This window comes from Pygocentrus nattereri, chromosome 19, assembly GCF_015220715.1.
Source record: "Pygocentrus nattereri isolate fPygNat1 chromosome 19, fPygNat1.pri, whole genome shotgun sequence".
In the NCBI taxonomy this organism is placed as follows: Eukaryota; Metazoa; Chordata; class Actinopteri; order Characiformes; family Serrasalmidae; genus Pygocentrus; species Pygocentrus nattereri.
Genome location: NC_051229.1, coordinates 33,100,599 through 33,120,074, shown reverse-complemented (window position 1 = coordinate 33,120,074; position 19,476 = coordinate 33,100,599). Strand labels below are relative to the sequence as shown.

Here is a 19,476-nt window from a genome sequence, read left to right as displayed (position 1 = left end):
AGATTTTCTTTTGACTACACGTAAACCCAACAGATAACAACTATTTATGTAATGCTGATAAAATTCCATGGGGGTTTGAGTGTATATGGTACACTCCCACTCACACTACATTTTATTCTTTTTTCAGACATAATTTGAAAAATATTTAATGAACGTTAGAGTACTTAATCCTATACAGCTAAATTTTACCATCCGTGTCGTTTTTTTTGAAAAAACACACCACAAGATGATGCCTGTCTATAGACCACCCGCCAACCCAACCCAATGCTTACACAGACAAACTGTTTTCTGAAAGAATGCTCGTCTTTTACGCCGCCGGAGAAGTTTCCAGAAAACAGCCACTGCAAATGGCACTTACAGTAAACAGACATTCCACCAAAGAATTTTTAAACAGTTGAAAGACACAGTCGACAGTGACTCAAGAAGACCCATGGGGCTTTTGTATAACGTGCCGCCCATGTGTCCCATCAGGCCTGAAGCATAGCCTTACGCACTAAAGAAGAAACAGATGGGGACCAGGCCCGGACACCCGGAGCAGAGGCAGAGCGGGAGATTCCAGGACACTGGTCCCCAACAAAGGCCTTGTTTTTAGGGAAGCCATCTGAGACTTGCCTTTACTGTTATGAGCTGATAGAAGGGTATGGTTCAGGGATGTGGTTCAGTCCAAACAGAGTATGCATACAGTTTGTCAAAAAGACTGAACTAGCGGCTGCTTTGATGTTCAATGTGCCATGACAACACATTTGACAAATCACGGCCCTTATTCTGCTGTGGACCATACACATTCTCCACCTTCTAGGGAATGATGACTACAACAGATCAGAGAGCATGATTAGGACTTCCGATCCACATTCCATGTAAATTTATGGGCCACATGTGAGCTTTTGAATTATGAATGATAATTGGCTTTCCTCACTTCCTGCGGGGTCCCACCACCACCAGCAACAGTGACTCAGTGAAACCACCAGGCTTGACAAAAAACATCTGCTCTTTCATATAAAACATTAAATTCTTTCTAAATAAGGCAACAAGGCAAATAAGATCAAATGAGATCGAGGTGTCGTTTACTGTAAATAAGTTACCCGCTACACCACCAGCAGGCTTAGTGGTGTAACGCCCGAGGGTCTGAAACTGAAGCTGAACTGGAACCTGAGGTAGAATTTAAAAGGTCCCACAGTTTACAACACTAGGATACACTTATTTGAGTTAGGACACGTGTTGCCTTAAAACAACATGGAGAAACTATCTTGAGAATGCACTATTATAAAAAACTGCGATAGCACAGGACTTGTCAAAGGATGCAGTGGTTTCAAATTTAGCTCAAGACTGACTCTTCAACTTACCATTCGAGAAAGATCTCCAAGTTGTTGTTTTTCTGACTGGAACATTCTGATTTGTTCCTGTAAGCCAAGAGCTAGATTAGGACTTTTTCTCATATGCCAGGAGTTAAGATTATTTCTTTGCACTACAAATTACAGTCTTCCTTTCTTCACAGCCAGCCAGGAGCCACAAACCACAAATCTAGCCTGCCTCAAACATGCACACAAGTATACACGCTCTTTCTGTCTCTACAATGCTATGACTGCAGTGTTTATTTTGCCCAACTGTCACATTTCTTTCACGCGTGTGAAGAATCATACCTTTTGTCACATTTAACCAAAGGAATGAGATGGAAGACAACTCCGGGGCAGGAGAATTAGGGGGGCCTAAACAAAGAGAGTAGCAAATTGCAAGGACGTGAATGAAGAGAGCATGATCACGGGCCTGTCCTGTCCTCTGACTGATCACAGTGTCTCAGAGCCCCTCAGCACTTGCCAATTAAGGGCCTGGGTTAATGACAGGTTAGCTATACCCCAGTGGGAGGCTGGAAAGAGGGAGGGGGCTGTTGAAAATGAGAGGGCACCTCTGGAAAGAGAAGGGAGAGTTTTGTTGTTTGTTCTTCCAAAGTTGTCCACCCCCATCCCACTGCTCCGATCCAGGTGTACTCCTCTACTCTTCAGGGGGGTTGCAGGGGGAGAGGACAGAGGGGAAAGTTGTCTCCCAACACCTCATATAATTTAACAGGCCATGGCTGGGTTATGGGCTTCAAGCCATCTCCGTTTTACTTTTACACCCCCAAATGCAGCACATTTGGAAGACCGGACAGGCCACAGGGACAAGGGAAAGGGTCTCCAACAAGGTGAAGAGGGAAAGCGACCCAAGACTCTGCCCACTTCATCATTACATAGACTTCAAAGAAAGCTTCCGGGGTTGGGGTGGGGGGGGAGTCATAAGTCAATTCCTGCTCACGTAGGAATAGCAAGAAATGGGTCGAGGAAGGCACTGGCGACCAGACACCAACGGACAGAACACGGATGAGAGGAAGGAGAGGAAGAGGAGGAGGAGACAGGACCCTCTGATCTTTTTAGTGACGGCTTTACAGGAATGAAAGAGCAGGGCCTGGACGGCTTTACTTAATGAACTCATGAAGAGTGCCTGCGTTGGCTTTGATGTCCACTCCACCGCAGAGAAAAGCACCCCCCTCCCCACCCAGCACACGCTCTTTCTTACCCCTCCTGTGGCTGGGAGAGTAAACTACACTCATGTTTACCCACAGAACACAAGCCCGAGGACAAACACGGTGTCAGAAATCAAATTTTTCCAAATGTTTTCCCTGCCGTCGATTATACTGTTTTTATCAGGGTTCGCTGCTACCAGCTAGAAGGAGCTGGATGGAGGCTTCATCATCTTCAGATGCAGCACAACATTTTCCGATTCGATTTTCCCGCCACAACTTCTACACAACACAATAATCTACAATAACTTTGCTACAGACTGTCTGCACAGAACAACACTCTTCATCACTCCAACATGACAGGGCAGATTAAATTGCTGCAGACAAAAAGTCGTATAAAATCGTGTCGATTCAAATGGAGGGTTGTTTTGCTTAGTGTCCATAAAGGGGCTATATGAAGAGCGAATGACATGTTTTGAAACTTTAACAATGTTTAGGTAGTACATCAAACTTTTATTCGAAATAAGCAAGAAAAAATAGTTTTTCCATAGTATGGCCTCTTTAAAAGTAAGCTAATCTATCACATCAACCCGACCATAACATATTACATCTAAAGAATCAAAGGCAACGTTGCATAGTTACAAAATATTTTAATCAGATGTTATGCATTTTTTAAGTTAAATGTAGCAAAAGACAGAAAAGCGAGCCATGAAAAGTGTGTCCAGAAGAGAAGAAAGATGAAACGACTTGAATGAAACCGTTTGGAAAGTGTTAAAGACTGCAAGAATGCACTTCAACATTGTTACTTCCGTACATCAATTCGAATCATAGAGGGAGTCTGGAGCCCATGTTTAAAGACAGAAAAACCCCCACTCAGTAAACAAACTCAAGATGCGCCTCCTAAACGAACGGCAAGGTCTTACAGGCAGTTTTGCTGAGAAGTGGCCCGGTGACGGCGGAAGCCGTGCGGTCTGTCTGCGTCTGGGTGAGTACACTCACTCATTCCTATAAGCGAATAATCATTCTCAGCTGCTAATCGTCTGCCCCCACCCGAAACCTCTTCCATCCATTCCAAACTAACTAAACACAAACAAATGTCGCTCAGCCTAAATAGTTACAAGCACAGTGAGGCTGCTAGGGGCTGTAAAACCGGGGCAGAGGAGATATTGTCTTGTATCAGCTAAAATTGCAGTATGACTTCCCCGGCTGACCTCTGACTCACCCATCTCCATTCTGAAGATTACACTGCACTTCTCTTATGATGGACAGATGTGCCACAAGCTAACCGCAGCAAACTGAGCAAAGGTTAAGCAATTCCACAGGCCAAAGGTGTTCCATATCCACCCTGATGTTCGTCTTAAATGGGAAAAAAAAAAAAAAATAAGACAATGGTAAGAATCACTACATCATGATTTTACATTACTTATTAGTACAATCAGACTTGGGGTTAAACATTTAAATAAAGGAGTTACAATTCTCCTTTTACCTCAAATGCCAATCAGCCAAGACTTGTTTAGCTTCCAAAGACTAATCTCAAATAGACTTGTGTTGTTTCTGATACTGCATACTGCTCAACTGCAAAAAAATGACATCTTGACAAGTGAAAACATGCTAAATCTAGTCAATATATCTAATACTTCTCATTATGAGACTGTTACAATAAATTACTCAACTTTCTAGACACTCCTTATTTTTGGTTTCTTATTCTATTGGCAAATTTACATTTACATTTACGGCATTTGGCTGACGCTCTTATCCAGAGCGACTTACAATTTGATCATTTTTTTACATAGGGAGGCCAAGGCGGTGTTAGGAGTCTTGCCCAAGGACCCTTATTGGTATAGTGTAGGGTGCTTTGCACAGGTGGGGATTGAACCCCAGTCTACAGTGTAGAAGGCAGAGGTGTTAACCACTACACTAACCAACCACGCAAATGTGCTTGCTTTAAAACAATGCGGATAATTGAGCTTATTTCAAGACGTATGCTTAAAACAAGCAAAACGATTTGCTAACAGAATAAGACGAACTTTTTCAAGTAAAAAGGTTTAGAAATAAGTTCATCTTATAAAGTCTTACAAAATCAGAGGTTTTAAGATTTAAGATGATTCCTCTCGCCAAGATATGATATTTGCAAGTTTATTTATCAAAATAAACAAAAGCACAAACCAAATACATATTTTACTATATTATACAATGCACTGTCTTGGATAACTGACCACGCTTGTGGTTAAGGGGAATTAGTTTCTGGCCGATTTGAACTCGGAAGGGAACGGGCCATCTTCTTCTTACCAGACAGAGCCCACAAGCTTTCTCAAGGGGCCTCTGCTGACTCTTCTCAAGTAGGCTGCAGTCACATGCTCATGGACCTCTGTATGTGATGTCATCTTACCGCTTAAGAGTCCAAAGCTCGACTCTGCTTTCCTGGCATGACAGTGGTCACTACAGACAAGACATAATTCCATTCGTACTTTTCACACCTCCTTCTACCCCCTGTATGTGCCTATAAACAGTGTCGGTAATTACTCCCCTAGGATGCTTGGCAGAGTACAGCAGTTTAGTGGTCTCATTTAACGACAAACAGGATTCAAACTGATAATTAACGGAGCGCCGAGAGAAGATCTAAGAGCATCGGCAGCATGTTAGTCATGATGAGAGAGTCGAGAGAGAGACAGGATGAAAGATATATGAGGCTCTACAGTAATACTGCAACGGCACATGGTCACATCAAGCCAGTGCAGAGGCAGGAGCATGGAATCTAAGGCAACATGTAAAAATGTTGTGTTGAATGTTAGCAGAGAGAAGACAGAGAGAGAGAGAGAGAGAGAGAGAGAGAGAGAGAGAGAGAGAGAGAGAGAGAGAGAGAGAGAGAGAGAGAGAGAGATGCATACCAGGGATGTAAATATCTCAACAGCTGGTGCAACTTTCATTAACTATACTTCACTAGTTACTGTTAACTCAAGTTATATTAGTAAGTATAAAGTATGTAAATCCAGTTTAAAAATCCTGACAAACTGTTCCCTTCAAATTAATCTCAAATGGATATAGTCACAAAACTTTTCCAAGCAGTTGAGTGCAGGTTACTGTTACTAGGCTACTTTGTCACATAACATACTCGTTGTGGTACCATGATGTGGGTATTGAAACGGTTTGTTATTTACATCCTACTGGCATGCATAACAAAATCAGTCAAGTGGTATCCTTTCAATCCCATGATTTGGAAGAGCGATTTGTCCAAGAGGTTCAGACGCTGAGACAAAGTGAGGCAGACCAACGAATGTGAATGCAGAAAGTGTGGGGGGGGGGAAAAGTTCTTCCGGAAAATTCCCTCAGGGACAAGGCGGAAAGGCGGAGCCACGTTCGAGCTGTTTGATGATTGTCCACCAGCTCCTGGTTTCACACCCCAGCTCACGGCTCAGTCGTTTGGTGCTGGGACGATGCAGATGTGGAGGAAGTTGTCCGGGTGGCTCAGGTGTTCACTCAGCCACTGGATAGGGGTCTCCAACAGCGGCTCAATCCCATGGATCACCACCTGGTATTTCTTTGGCTCATCTAAATAAGACAAGAACAAAAAAAAAAAAAAAAAAAAGGTTGTATGTCTTCAGCTCATTGAATAAACAGGAAATAATCAGCAATGTCCAGATGAACTATGAGCGAATTTTAGTGTCCATTTCCCTCCTTTTCTAACTATCTGAGACCTCTATCCATCTTTTTGTCTGAGAATTATGAGGATAGCTGGGAGTTCAAATGGTCAGACAAGGACTAATGAGTCTTCCTCTGCTCCAGTGAGTGCTGAAATATTTGCACACGTCAATTTTTAATTATTATAGAGGGTGTGCAACATTTATTTCTGTGGAAATCATTTACAGGAAGATAAGCACAACTTCCTTCTTTCATCATAAGTGCTCAATGCCTATGTATTTGCTGAGTTAAGCATGTTTTAAAGGTCCTGAACTGTTGCATTTTAAAATCTGTGAGAGAAAAAAAAATCTGCAAATAATTTTACATATATTTAAATTACCTTGTAATTTTTCCCCAAAAATTATATTAAAAGGAGTGTTTTGTGTCTGTTTATCTGTCGCATTTTACCTTTCTGCTGTGTGGGCAGGGACTCTAGCGGATTGATTGACAGCCTCTGCGCAAATGTGTCCACACAGTTAAGAATCGGATTGCATCAACATGGCCTTACATGTATGAACCTGAAGTGAGAAGAAGATCCTGGCCCTAAACCCACAAGTATACTGGCACTAATTCAAGTATATTTGGTCATATATTAACAATTTTCTGAATGTTTTTCTCTTTATGAATAAACAAAGGTACACTTCACATAACGAGACAACATTTATTTGGTTCCATGCAGGAAACTGGAACAAAAACCATGATTTTTCATATTCAAGTCATACATGTCTCACTTGAATACTGACTTAAGTAACAACAGTACTAAAAGTATACTAAGAGTTTGGATATTCCTCCCACTGAGTTTTGTCACAATACAAGACCAGTCATCAATTATTGGTGCATTACTGGCTGACCGCAATAAGTCCATGGAGCCTCAATAACAGCTAACACTACCGACCACCTGATCCTTTTCGTGGCCCTACTTGTCAACAGCTCGCTGCAACCAGGCCCTTTTTATTTATTAAGCAGTGTGTGCAACATTTCTTTCTGCGGAAATAATTTACTTGCAGATAAGCCCAACTTCCTCAATTCAACACTTTCACATGCTCCTGTAGTTCACGTTCCTCAGCCAAGACTCAATCACAGCATTCCGTGCTCAGTGATCTGGCAGACTCTATCTGGCATGATGTCATGAATGGCTCCACTGTTTGTTGCTGGCAGGAGCACAACAGCCACTGTCTCTCCATCATCTTGTACTCATAGCTACCAATGCTGACCTCATGGTGTGGTGCCCAGGATACTGGAAAGTTGAGGGAAACGCTGGGAGCAGTAACATTAGCCTTCTGACCTTCGAAGAGGAGGTGAGGTTAAAGAGCTGGGGGGGGGGGGGCCTCTGGTCGAGAGACTGAAAATGCTGGCTCAGCTACTAGTGTATACACACTAGCTGACTTTCTGCTTTTACTGAAATGAATGGTGAACTGCTATAGCTTGAAATGGCCAGATGGTGGGAAGGTAGGAAGAAAAAAGACAAAAAAAAAAAAAAAAAAAAAACAGATAATGGATAATAATGGGCTAAAACTGACATAACTGACAACAATGGCTGATTTTTTTAATTTGTATTTTAATTTTTAAAATGTTCTTCTTCTATAGGGTTAGGTGAAGCTGCAAATTATGCCTGAAATAATTGTTAAACCATCAAATTTGATTAGGAGTTCAGGATTACTTTTGGAAACCTTAGTGATGCACTACAAAACGTAGTTACTTTCACAAATGGCAGTTAAAACTTTACAGTACCAAAAGGAAGCCTTATACAAATTGCATCGTCAAGTTCTCTGGGCTTAGAGGCATCTGGGATGGACCTGTGTTCGTGTGTATTGTAGTCAGATGAAAACAGCAATTTCAGGTCTTTTTGGGAAGAAATGGACCCTGTGTTCTCCAGACCAACGATGAAAAAGGCCATCCAGACTGATAACAGCAGTGAGTTTAAAAGCCAGGGTCGATCATCAGTGCCCTTGGTAAAGGTAACTTAAACTTGGGCATCTTTTCAGGGGATGCCTATTTATATTTCAACAAGTCAACAAACACTATCTGCACACATTACAAAGGCATTGCTGTGGAAGAAGAGGATACAAGTGCTGGACTGACCTGCCTGCAGACCTGATAAAGTGTCCCCGGTAGAGAAAGAGTGGACAATATGCAACAGTGAAGAGTTCATATTGTTGCACACCTTAAAACTTCTTTGCAGGGCAAAATTACATCTGCAATACTTCATTACTTGGTCCTGAGTCCGTAAACATTATTTCAGCCTTGTGAAAAGGAATGAAGGTCAGGACCCCACAGAGCAGGTATTATTTGGGTGGTGGATCATTCTCAGCACTGCAGTAACACTGACGTGGTGACGGTGTGTTAGTGTGTGCTGCACCGGTTCGAGTGGATCAGACAAAATGGACAATGAGTGCAGATACAAGATGTACTTAACCCCTTAAAATCTAAGAATCAGTACATACTAAGGCTTATTACTCAGCAAATACATAGACTACAATGCAATGCAAAGTTATTACTAGGTTATGGAAGTGTGTAACACAACTTTAGTCAATGAAGTGACTGGTAAATGTATACACAGGCATAAAAGACACTAAGAGCAATAGATTTTTGATTTTAAATTGAAACTTTTATTGCACCTAAAATAAAATAAAAACGCACTGCTTGCCATAAAACAAGAGACTCCGGTACGTTTTGAGTCTTGACTCTACAGAGAGGGCATATCTAGGGTGTCCTGAGAGCTGATTCCAGCTATGACAGTAAAGTTGAAAGCTGCCTCCCTGTGTTTAGTTCTAACTCTGGGTACCACAAATTTACCAGTTCCTGAGGATTCCAATCAGACATACACTCTTTTAGTTAATCACATACATTCAAGCTAAAGTTTGAACAGCCTTGGTCAAATTACGTTTCATTGATTTCTTATGTGAAAATACAGACTCAGATGTGTCACTTTTCTTTTTCAAATTTTAGTGCAGTTTTGAGTGCACACTTTATCTGCCAAGATAAACATAAATATTGTTTCCCTTTATGAAAGCTATATTTTGCAAGTATACTGACAGCTAAGCACTTTTTATGCCCATTTGCATATTTTCTTTTAAATATTTATGGATATACGGTGTAATTTACAAACATTTTCTATATTATATGAAAAGGTTACATTTAGTGTGACAAGACACAACATCAGCTGCTTGTTTTGCACATTTGTTTGGTTCTATGCAGATATTTAAGACTGTAAAATACAAGCTGTGCCGTAATGTATGCACAGACCTTATTGCACGCCTTTTTTTTCTCTCTGAATATGCTGAATTTAACATATTCACAGTAAATGTATATTAAAAGCAGCCCATGTGTAAAACACAAGTCAGGCTGATGACACAATCCTTTTTTGGCTCACAAAATTATTGGCATTTTTTGTTAATATTGGTCCATTTCACTATGAACTCAACTGCAGCTCCCAGCATGCACTGCACAACCTATACGACAGCACCACAAAAATAAATAAATAAATAAATAAATAGAAAAACAAAACAACAACAAAAGTCTGTCAGTCTGTCTAGTTCAAGTGAATGGACAGTTGTTATTAAAAAAAAAAAAACCCACATACTGTACATGGGGGATATTTAAAGAGATTTAACAGTGATCTGCAGCTAATGCAGTCTATTGTTTTAATAAAGTAAATGGTTTTTAATGAATTTTTAAAAAATGATGTATTTATTGCCTATTTTTTGACGTGTTTGCTCAAAATGTGCCAAAACTGCAATGTCCAGTTGGGGTCGTGGCAAAATGTTAAGTAAAAATAAAAACACGACGGTTGTTTGGGCCTAAGCTAGCAAGTTATTTTTTTAAAATAAATAAATTTTAAAAATCAGCAAAACTGAAATGAATTTTTCCTGTCAGAGCTTTGTTACAATGTTAACTAGCGACATTTTAATCAGTGGACAGTGGGTCATGTAGCTCAATACTGGTTTGTTGTTTATGACACTGTGCAACATGTAAATAAAAACAGATGCAATGATGTGTAAATAATTTAAACCCTATAACTAAATAACTAAAAACAGTAGAGAGACAACATATCAAATGTCAAAACTGGGGAATTTTATTGTTTTTTGGAAGATATGCCCATTTTAAATTTGGTGCCAGCAACATATTTCACGGATACATGTTTACTACAGTGCTGCATCACCTCTTCTTTTATCTACACTCTGTAAGCATTTGGAAACTGAGGAGACATTGCTGTAGTTTAGAAAGTGAAATATTTTTCCATTCATGATTGATATAGGATTTCAGCTGCTCAACAGTTCGGGGGCTCTTTGCTGATGAGCAAGTCACCCCTGCCATGTGCACTAATGCAACCCCATAAAATCAGAAATGCTGGGTTCCTGAGGGCCCAAAGATCACAGCCAGTCAATACACAGTTTTTTGACCTTGTTCACCGATTTCTCTGGATTCTCTGAATCTTTTAATGATATTATGAACCATAGACGATGAAATCCCCAAGCTCTTTGCTATTTAACATTGCGAAAAGCAGTGAACCCCTCCCCATGTTTACTTTTGAAAAACTCAGCCTGTCTGAGATGCTCTCAGACCAATCATTTTACTGACCTGCTGCCAATTAATTTAATTGGTTGTGAGATGTTTTTATTTATTTCTTTTTGCATTAGACAACTTTACCAGTCTTTTGTTGCTCCAGTCCCAACTTTCTTGGAATGTTCTGCAGGCATCAAATTCAAAATGGGCAAATATTTTTCCAAAAACAATAAAATTTGTTTTAACAACATTTGATGTTTTCTTTGAACTATTCTTAATTAAATATAGTGTTTAATGATTTGCACATGACTGCATTCTGTTTTTATTTATACTTTGCACAGCTTCCCAACTTTCAAAAGTTCAATTGCAACCAGTATGGTACGTGTTCCCGTATGAACAAGCAGGCAAACTTCGAGCTGATTCCCATCAGTGACTAATCATCACCCACGCAAACATCATGCTCGCTAAGCAGACGCCATTGATCAGACAAGACAAGTTTTAGCTGAGGGCCATGCAGAGGGTCAGGGGTCACCGTTAGGCCACAAATAGTGAGCAGAGGGAAAGACATGTACACACCCACATACACACCCACACCCACATACATAAAGACACACCTGCTAAATACCTGCTAAACTCAGCATCACCCTCACAGTAGCCACACCCCTCTCGTCCACTCATACCAAATCTTGATTTGGCAGAGCGGGCGGAGAAAGGCAACTGGGCGGAGCTCTGTGCAGCTCAATATGACTAACCGCCTTGACCGTTTAAATCCACAAAACAAGATGCACGTACACGTAATAACAGGACAACCGTTAGAAGGGCGGTTTCATCGTTAAAGAGGGCACCGCAGAACCGCTGAAAGGTTAAGCAGAAGGGAAAAAAATATACCAAAAAAATTTTTTATTTAAATTATTTAGTGTCATTTTCTATTAAAAAAAATACCTACATGTTGCATAAAATCAATCTAGCTGAAACTGACTCTACAGCTGCACTGGCTCAGCAGCTGAGGCCTAGAACTAATAGAGAGAAAGTATGCAACAGGGCACCCCAGTCAAATAACATGCCCTTATTTTCTAAGACAGAAAAAGGACAGATCCACTACACACTTGTGCACGTTTTACTGCACAACTGCTGTTGATTTGCTGAATTATTTGCTATTAAAAAAAAAAAAAAAAAAACATGCAAAAATAATGGTACACTTCAGATTTTTCCCCCCCCAATGTTAAACTTAGCAAACAAATAGAACTTGCTGGGAAAAGAAATGTAGTATTTATGTTCATTCCCAATAAAGAATGAACTTATTTTCATTTACAAATCCAACAAAACAGGTCACCAGGGCTGTTCAAAACATCCATGAGATTGTAGGAGAAAGGCCTCTGTAATGCGGTCACCAAACCATAACGCTCAAACACACATGATGCTGGAACGCACCAAGAGTGAAAGGTGAAGACTGCTTGTGAGGATTGTGTGTGTCCCTTGAAGCTGGGGTTCAATCTCTCTCTCTCTCTTTTTCTCTCAATCGCTCTCTCGTGGAGGGTGGGTGCGTCCCCTTGATCACTCTCATTATGATGCGAGGGGGAATTTGCCCAGTGCTGAAACATGGCCGTACAGTGGATCAACAGAGGTTAGGTTAGACGCCCACGGGCTTCTCACTACACACATTATCACATGGGTGAGCGCAGGAGCAAGGCCTCCGTCACTTTTAAAGGAACATTTTGGCAACAGTGTTCATTTACACAACTTTCTGTACTCCAAATGTGGTCAGCCAACACACACTTGTGTCCAAAGTCTACTTCTTTAGTCTTGTGCTGGAGTTCATATAACTATCGACATTCAATACTACTACAAAAAAATATGTTAATGCTTCAGAACGTTTGTCGATGTAGGCTATGGAAATGGATTTGTCTGTAAAATTGTACAACAAACATAAACTGCGTAGTGGACAGGTGGAGCTACACCGAGGAGGAGTCAAGAGTGCTTTTTAAAAGGAATGTCACTTTTCAGCTTTTGCACATTCTCTATGGAGACTGCTCCAACAGCACTACATGCCAGAAGTGGGATCACTCTTGTACCAGTCCCAAAAACAACTAAATAAAATACAACTTCCTTGTAGATTATGAGGGATACAGTGGAGCCAAACTGACATATATGAAATTAGAGGTGGAAACTGTCAAACACCACTTTTTTATCTAGTTTTTTTTTTTTTTTTGCACAAAATGTTATTATATAAAGAATTTTTAAGGAAAAAAAAAACAAGCTGGAAAACTTCATGCATTTTCGGTTTATCGCTTGCAATTCAAGCAGGAAATTTATGGAAACATCTACTAGTATCTCTGGTAAGTCTAACATACAGGGTCAAAAATGACAATCACTGAAGAAGTGACCTTTTAACAGCAAACGTCTTGTTTGACGAAATAAATATGGAGTAAGAGTAAAAAATGAAGAGTAAAGAGTTATTTAGCTAAACTGAATTGAAAAGTTTGATTCCATTAAATCTATATGAGTGGAGAATAAAATGAATAGAAAATGAGCTCGATAAGGTTCTCACATGATACAGCTGCGTATACTGAAATACTACGCAACACAACGTGGTGGCCTTTAGCGTGTTGCCTTCACCAACCTTTATCTGAAGTGTACAGACTGAAAGGCCAAGTGTATTTCATAGACAACACTGCTGTACGAAAGATATGTAAAACTTTTATATGAATTGCCATGCCTGCAGTTCTAACCAGGTCAGAACTAATTCATGCATCAAAAGGTTCTTTTCTACCCACCCTTCTTGCCCAAACAGCGTGAAACCTGTAACCTTCAGTTTGATGAAACTGGTAAGAAATGAAACTGTTAGCATTCAGCTTGACTGAGATCAGGTTTCTGAGAATTCTAAAGCCCACACTCACCTCATGTGGGTGGGTGAGGGTAAGGTCTGAATTCAGATTTGGTGCGTGTGCCGAAGACGCCATCAATGGCATTCTCGCATCAGCCACTGGTGAGATTGACAGCACTCTAAACCAAAACAGGAAGGCTTAAAAGCCTTAACAGGAAGCCTTAAAACCAGCTCTCACAGGAGGGGATGTTGTGGCATCTGTGCTCTATTTACAGCACCGATGGAGGAGCATGCTCAGGTGGCTTCACGGTACAGGAGCATTTATCTCGCACTGAACCATCAGGATTTGGTTCTCTATACTGCATCTTCTATGGTGACACAGCCAAATCATTCAAAGGTGACACAATCATCTCCTACAAGACCCATACATGGAGTGCACTGATGAAAAAGCCTCCTCCAGTAATGCAACATGTTTTCTACCTTGTTTACTGAAGTCTTCTAGCAGAGGCATAACTAAACTGAAAAGATCTTAGAAGTCATGGAGATGAGCTGATAGCAAAGGGCTGATTATCTGGAAGTGAGTGTCACAGTTAACCTTTAATCAGCTCACTGTGAGGCCATTACGAAGTCAAACGTCTGCTCCACCTCCATCAACCCTGCATCAGGGTTACTATTGTTAAAGATCACCATTATGAAAATGATAACTAGTGGTGAAAAATGTGCTTCTAAACTAACCAAATTCAGCAAAACATACAAAGTAATTAAAAAATATAATGTCCACTGCAACAAGATCAAAAATAGTATTACAGAGAAAACAATTATTGGTCCAGATGGTCCAAAAGTGATACTGTTTTTGTGCAATTTGGCTTAGCATAGCCCAATTTAAAACTGCAGAAGTCATTTGCCATAAACATGTTTAGAAAACATTGTAAACATGTCTAGAAACTGACCATAGTACAAAAAACATGATTAAAAAGGAAAAAAAAACTAAACTAATTCAAACTAAAGCTAAACTGAAATTAAAGGCCAAAATAAAATAATAAATAAATGAACAAAATGAAACTTCTAAATACTGGAACACATCTTATGTAGGAGTTGTGTTTCACATTTACATGAAGTCTCTTTTTTACCCTGTTTTGCAGTTTCCTCTCTCTCACATAGAGTCCAAGGACCTTTTAAAACTAGACTGTTTGGTAGCACTATGTCAGAGCTCCATCATAATTGGGGTTCAGAATAAAAATGTGGACTATGGTTTATCTAAAAATAAACAAATAAATAAATAAAATAAGATAAAAATAAAAGTTAGGACTCAGATCATTTGCATGTAAATGTAAGAATAAGTTTACATAAGAAAATCTGATTACAGAGTCATTATCTAGCTCACAGAGGTTAGTCCCTGCATTTCTGTGTTTGTGCGTTTGTTGTTTGCACTCTAGGCTTTCCTCTTCTGAGACAGAAAAGAATTGAAGAAAGAATTCAAGCCAACATTGCCAAAATGAATGCCATTTGTAGCATGCTTTGGCAAGTTGCTCATAATGTGAGGATGCTAGTACAGAGTTATGCAAGTTCATAGTGACTCCTTGTTAAAGTTAAAAACAAAGACAAATGGACAGGTGGTAGGAGTAGGTGATATGGCAAAAACACACAATAGTTAGTTGTTCCAAGTTTCATAAGTTGGAACTGACAAAATGCACCAGGAAAAGCACATTTAAAATATGCTAGACAACTACAAACTATTTTTATTATTGAATGTTTCACATCCTGTGCTGCACTAAATCCAATTAAACAGGGATAAATGATCTCTTTGTAATGAAACACACAACTGGTCTGATGTTCTCTAAGTACTGACAATATCCACAATCTGCTCAGAAAAAGCTCATCCATCCATCCATCCATCCATCCAGCCACAACCGCTTATCCGGGTCTGGGTCGCGGGGGCAGCAGCCTAACCAAAGATGCCCAGGCCTCCCTCTCCCCTGCCACCTCCTCCAGCTCTTCCGGAGGGATACCGAGGCATTCCCAAGACAGTCGAGAGATATAATCCCTCCAACATGTCCTGGGTCTTCCCCGGGGTCTCCACCCCGTCGGACATGACATCCTTGCCAGATGCCCGAACCACCTCAACTGACTTCTTTCAACGTGGAGGAGCAGCGGCTCTACTCCAAGCCTCTCATGAATCGCCGATCTTCTCACCCTATCTCTAAAGGAGAGACCGGCGACCTTGCGGAGAAAGCTCATTTCGACCACTTGTATCCGCGATCTCAAAGATCAGGGTTACTGGGGCCTCACCCTGGAGCCAGGCCTGGGGGAGGGGCTCTTCCGCGAGCGCCTGGTGGATGAGCCTTTACCCATGGGTCCCGGTTGGGCTCAGCCCGAAAGAGTTACATGGGTCCACTCTCCCATGGACCCACCACCCATGGGTATAGGTGCTTATGGGGGTCTGGTGCAGTGTGGATCGTGTGGCGGCCGAAGGCGAGGGCCTTGGCGTTCCGATCCTCGGCTACTGAAACTGGCTCTTGGGAACATGGAAAAAGCTTATTATGATGCAATTTATCATGATACACTAAAGTACTGCCAGACTGTCAGACTGTCCACCCCTAGGATGTGGCCTGATAAGTACACATAATGTTGTGTGTAGAGAAGCAAGCAGATTTCACCAATTTGATACTTTAAGACAGTTTGACTGTCCCAATTCAACTGTAATGTCCAGTATTAGTTATTACAACTCCTCACTGATGCACTGGAAAAATGTATAACACATTAGGGCTGGGTAACATGACAACAATTACCATTACCAGGATAAATTACACCACAAAGTGTGCTAAGAAGCTTTTCTGAGCATACTGGAACATCGTCAGCACACTTCCAGAAACACTTTGCAACTGCATGTTTCATTAAATAGAGAGTATAATTCCAGTCAGGAAAATATATGTTTTTCCTGGTTAAATAAAGGTAAAAAAAATCCCAGTTAAATTGGATATAGTGTAGTACAATGTTGTGAGTGAAATGTTGAATACAAATGATTGGATTCAGTTTCTGACAACGTGGCAAACATTTTTTTTTTTTTTTTAAATGTGGCAGTACCTTGTCTGATCTGACTAAACAGAAAAAAGAAAAAAATCAGAATCAGAAATCTAATCAGAAAAAAGCATATAGCACACATACCAATATTGTGATATTACATTTTTGTCATATCATTAGCCCTATGAAACCATTTCAGTCTATACAGAGAGCAACAGTGACAAAATGATTAGTCATTTTGTGTTCATATTACAAAAAAAAGGTTAGTCATCACAAAAGTCCACATTCCATTATAATAATGATAAAAATAATAATAGTTGTTGTTACAGCTATTATTAATATTACTACCACTACCACTATAGCAGTACTAACAAGATTCTGAAAAACCAACCATGAAACCGAGGTACATACTGAACCAATACTTAGTCTGAGGTAAAGCATGGCAAATGCTGGACAATCAGGAAAGCAACAATTGTAGCTGCTTTGATCCAAAATTTGTACATTTTGTTCAAATATAAGGTGGTCCCTGGTGGGCTTTGGAGCAAGACACGCAGCTAAAAAAACACAGACGCAAGTCAGATCAAATCTAGGTTGTGCCAGATGCTATCTGTCACCAGGACTTTGAGAAAAAGCTGGACAGAATATTCAGGTGGGCAACGGTTGTGACTGGGAGACTTGAGTATTTCCTAGAAGTCTCTAGGGCAGCCTCCTCATTCTACAGAAGTGCTAATCATAAAATCCAGGGGAAAAGATAGCTCTCAGCAGAAGAGAACTTGTAGGTTGGCTTCTAGTGCTTTGAGGTTGCTGACAACACACACGCAGCTTACACAGTGGTCGAGTGCTGCAGTGGTGAGATTCCAAACATTAAGTATTCTTGCTCAAGCATGGCCAACACTATTTATTCAAACCGCAACTGCTCATTTCTGCCCAATTATACAGACACAGAGGCCAACCAGTTGGGTCATATGAAAAGAACAGAGGCGTAGCTTTGGATGCTCTGAGGTTCTGAATAAATCTGACTTGATTGTTCCAGTGACTTTTCGAAGTACTCGGGCCGTGATTCCTCTGACCCTTTTCCACTGCTATGGTCTGAGGCAATGGTTCAAACACTGAGTAGTGAAATGGAATGCCCCGAATCTGCCACACACACACACAAATGCAGCCTCATCTGAGAAGATGCACTCTCAGAGTGTGCTCTGATGAACCAACGCTCAGTAGCGATACTGCATGTGGATAGGTGGGTGGGCCAGCTGTAGGTTTCCCCACTAACAGCGTGGGCTGATGTGAAGGTCTGATGGGTGGGGGCTTTTTTTGAGCAATTCATTTATTTGAAATAATACTACCACAAGCCCTCTTAGAAGACGATTTCAAAAAAAAGCATTAAAAAGAATTAAAAAAAAAAAAAACCTCTTTCACCCCACTGACTTCTAAAGCGGAGCGTGGGGATTTCTCAAAAGATGGGCTCACCGTCGTTTCGAAATCTTGCTGTGGAAAGCGTAGGGGAGACGGTACGCACACCGCTGCATGCCTCTACTTATCCACTTTAACTGTGCATAGCCAATGAACAGAGCGCTCTTTTGTGTCTGAGGCCAGATGCTAATTAACAGGAGATGTTGATGTTAGCATTGGTGGGCAAAGAGCATTCTTGGCCCAGTCTTGCTTTTTTCATGGGAATCCCCCGGCTAAATAAACCCAGCACACTGTAGTAAGTCATTCTTGCGGCTTTGTTGACATCAAAGCTTCTCCGTGGAATACATATGAGTACATGGGAAAAAGTAAGTGGTCAGCCTTCTGACACCATATCATCAGTCACAGCATATACCTCCATGTCGGTATCTACAGTAAGGGTGGCCAGTATGATGCTCTCTTATGTTTGTCATGACAAATCAACATGACAATACTCTTCGTGACATATCGTAGGCAGGGTTCAACATAAACTTCTTTCCCCAGACTTGGCTGATTGGGAAAGTGGACTGGAAACTCAGATTGTCCTAAATTTCTGTCTCTAATTTACATACGTGTATATAAATCGTATGACCGTGAGAAAGATCTGTGCTATGGATGAGCCAAAATGGACCCAAAGACACAAAAGAAACAACTCCCAGCACTTCGTGAACACGGATAATTGCATGTAACACTGAAAAACAGATTTAGACTGATTATAGAGAGCCAGCACTGGTCAGAAATCAGGGCAGCACATCAGGAGAAACAGATCCTGAAACAGCGGATTGTGTGATGTGATGTTCTCTGTGGATGTTTTCGTGTGGGGTCATGTTTGAGCAATTTGAGCATGACAGCCTACTAGAATAGAATGGAATACCAGTAATGGAATAAAATGGAATCATACCTATCAACTCTAACAGAAAGTCTATAAACAACAACAACAACAACAACAACAACAACCACCACCAACAGTATATAATAACTGCATAAAATGTAGAGAAACAACTAGTTCACTGGATGCCACATATTTAAAGAAAGTACAATAAGTAAGTAAGTAGGTAAGTAAGTAAGTAAGTAAATAAATAAATAAACAAACCTTTGGCCTACCTCTACATGGGCTGGAATTGACTGATTTAAATGGAAGATAAAGGATCTTTCGTGGCGATTTTAGACCATTTTCTTAATGAGTTCAGACCATTTCAGGCTGTCCATTTATCAGGACAAGTTAAAGGGCAAATAGCATTTTACAAGCATACGAGAAAATGGAGCTTGAGGGTTTCACTATGACACATTTCAGTAGAGTCACATTTACAATGAAATGACATTTTACAACAGCTGCCCAGCGTTGCCTTCACATTCTTCCCTTACTGAATACAATCACATATTGATTTTGAAATATTGGTCAAATCAACATCTGTCTGATAATTTAAGTTATTTTATTCATTCATAGTTTTATCATGTATTGTATTTCCATTAATCACTTAACTTTGTTTTTACCAAATCCTATTCT

The 19,476-nt window shown here is 40.5% G+C and overlaps 1 protein-coding gene across 2 annotated transcripts in view; it reads right to left on the bottom strand.

The window, feature by feature from the left end:
- Nucleotides 1-2,986: 2,986 nt before the first annotated feature.
- Nucleotides 2,987-19,476, bottom strand: part of atg5 (ATG5 autophagy related 5 homolog (S. cerevisiae)) — a 38,552-nt gene continuing 22,062 nt past the window's right edge. For both annotated transcript variants that reach the window (XM_017711363.2, XM_017711362.2), the window contains exon 8: nucleotides 2,987-6,043. In XM_017711363.2, the coding sequence (XP_017566852.1) occupies nucleotides 5,907-6,043 (137 nt within the window). In that variant the 3' untranslated portion in view covers nucleotides 2,987-5,906. The remainder of the gene's footprint in view (nucleotides 6,044-19,476) is intronic.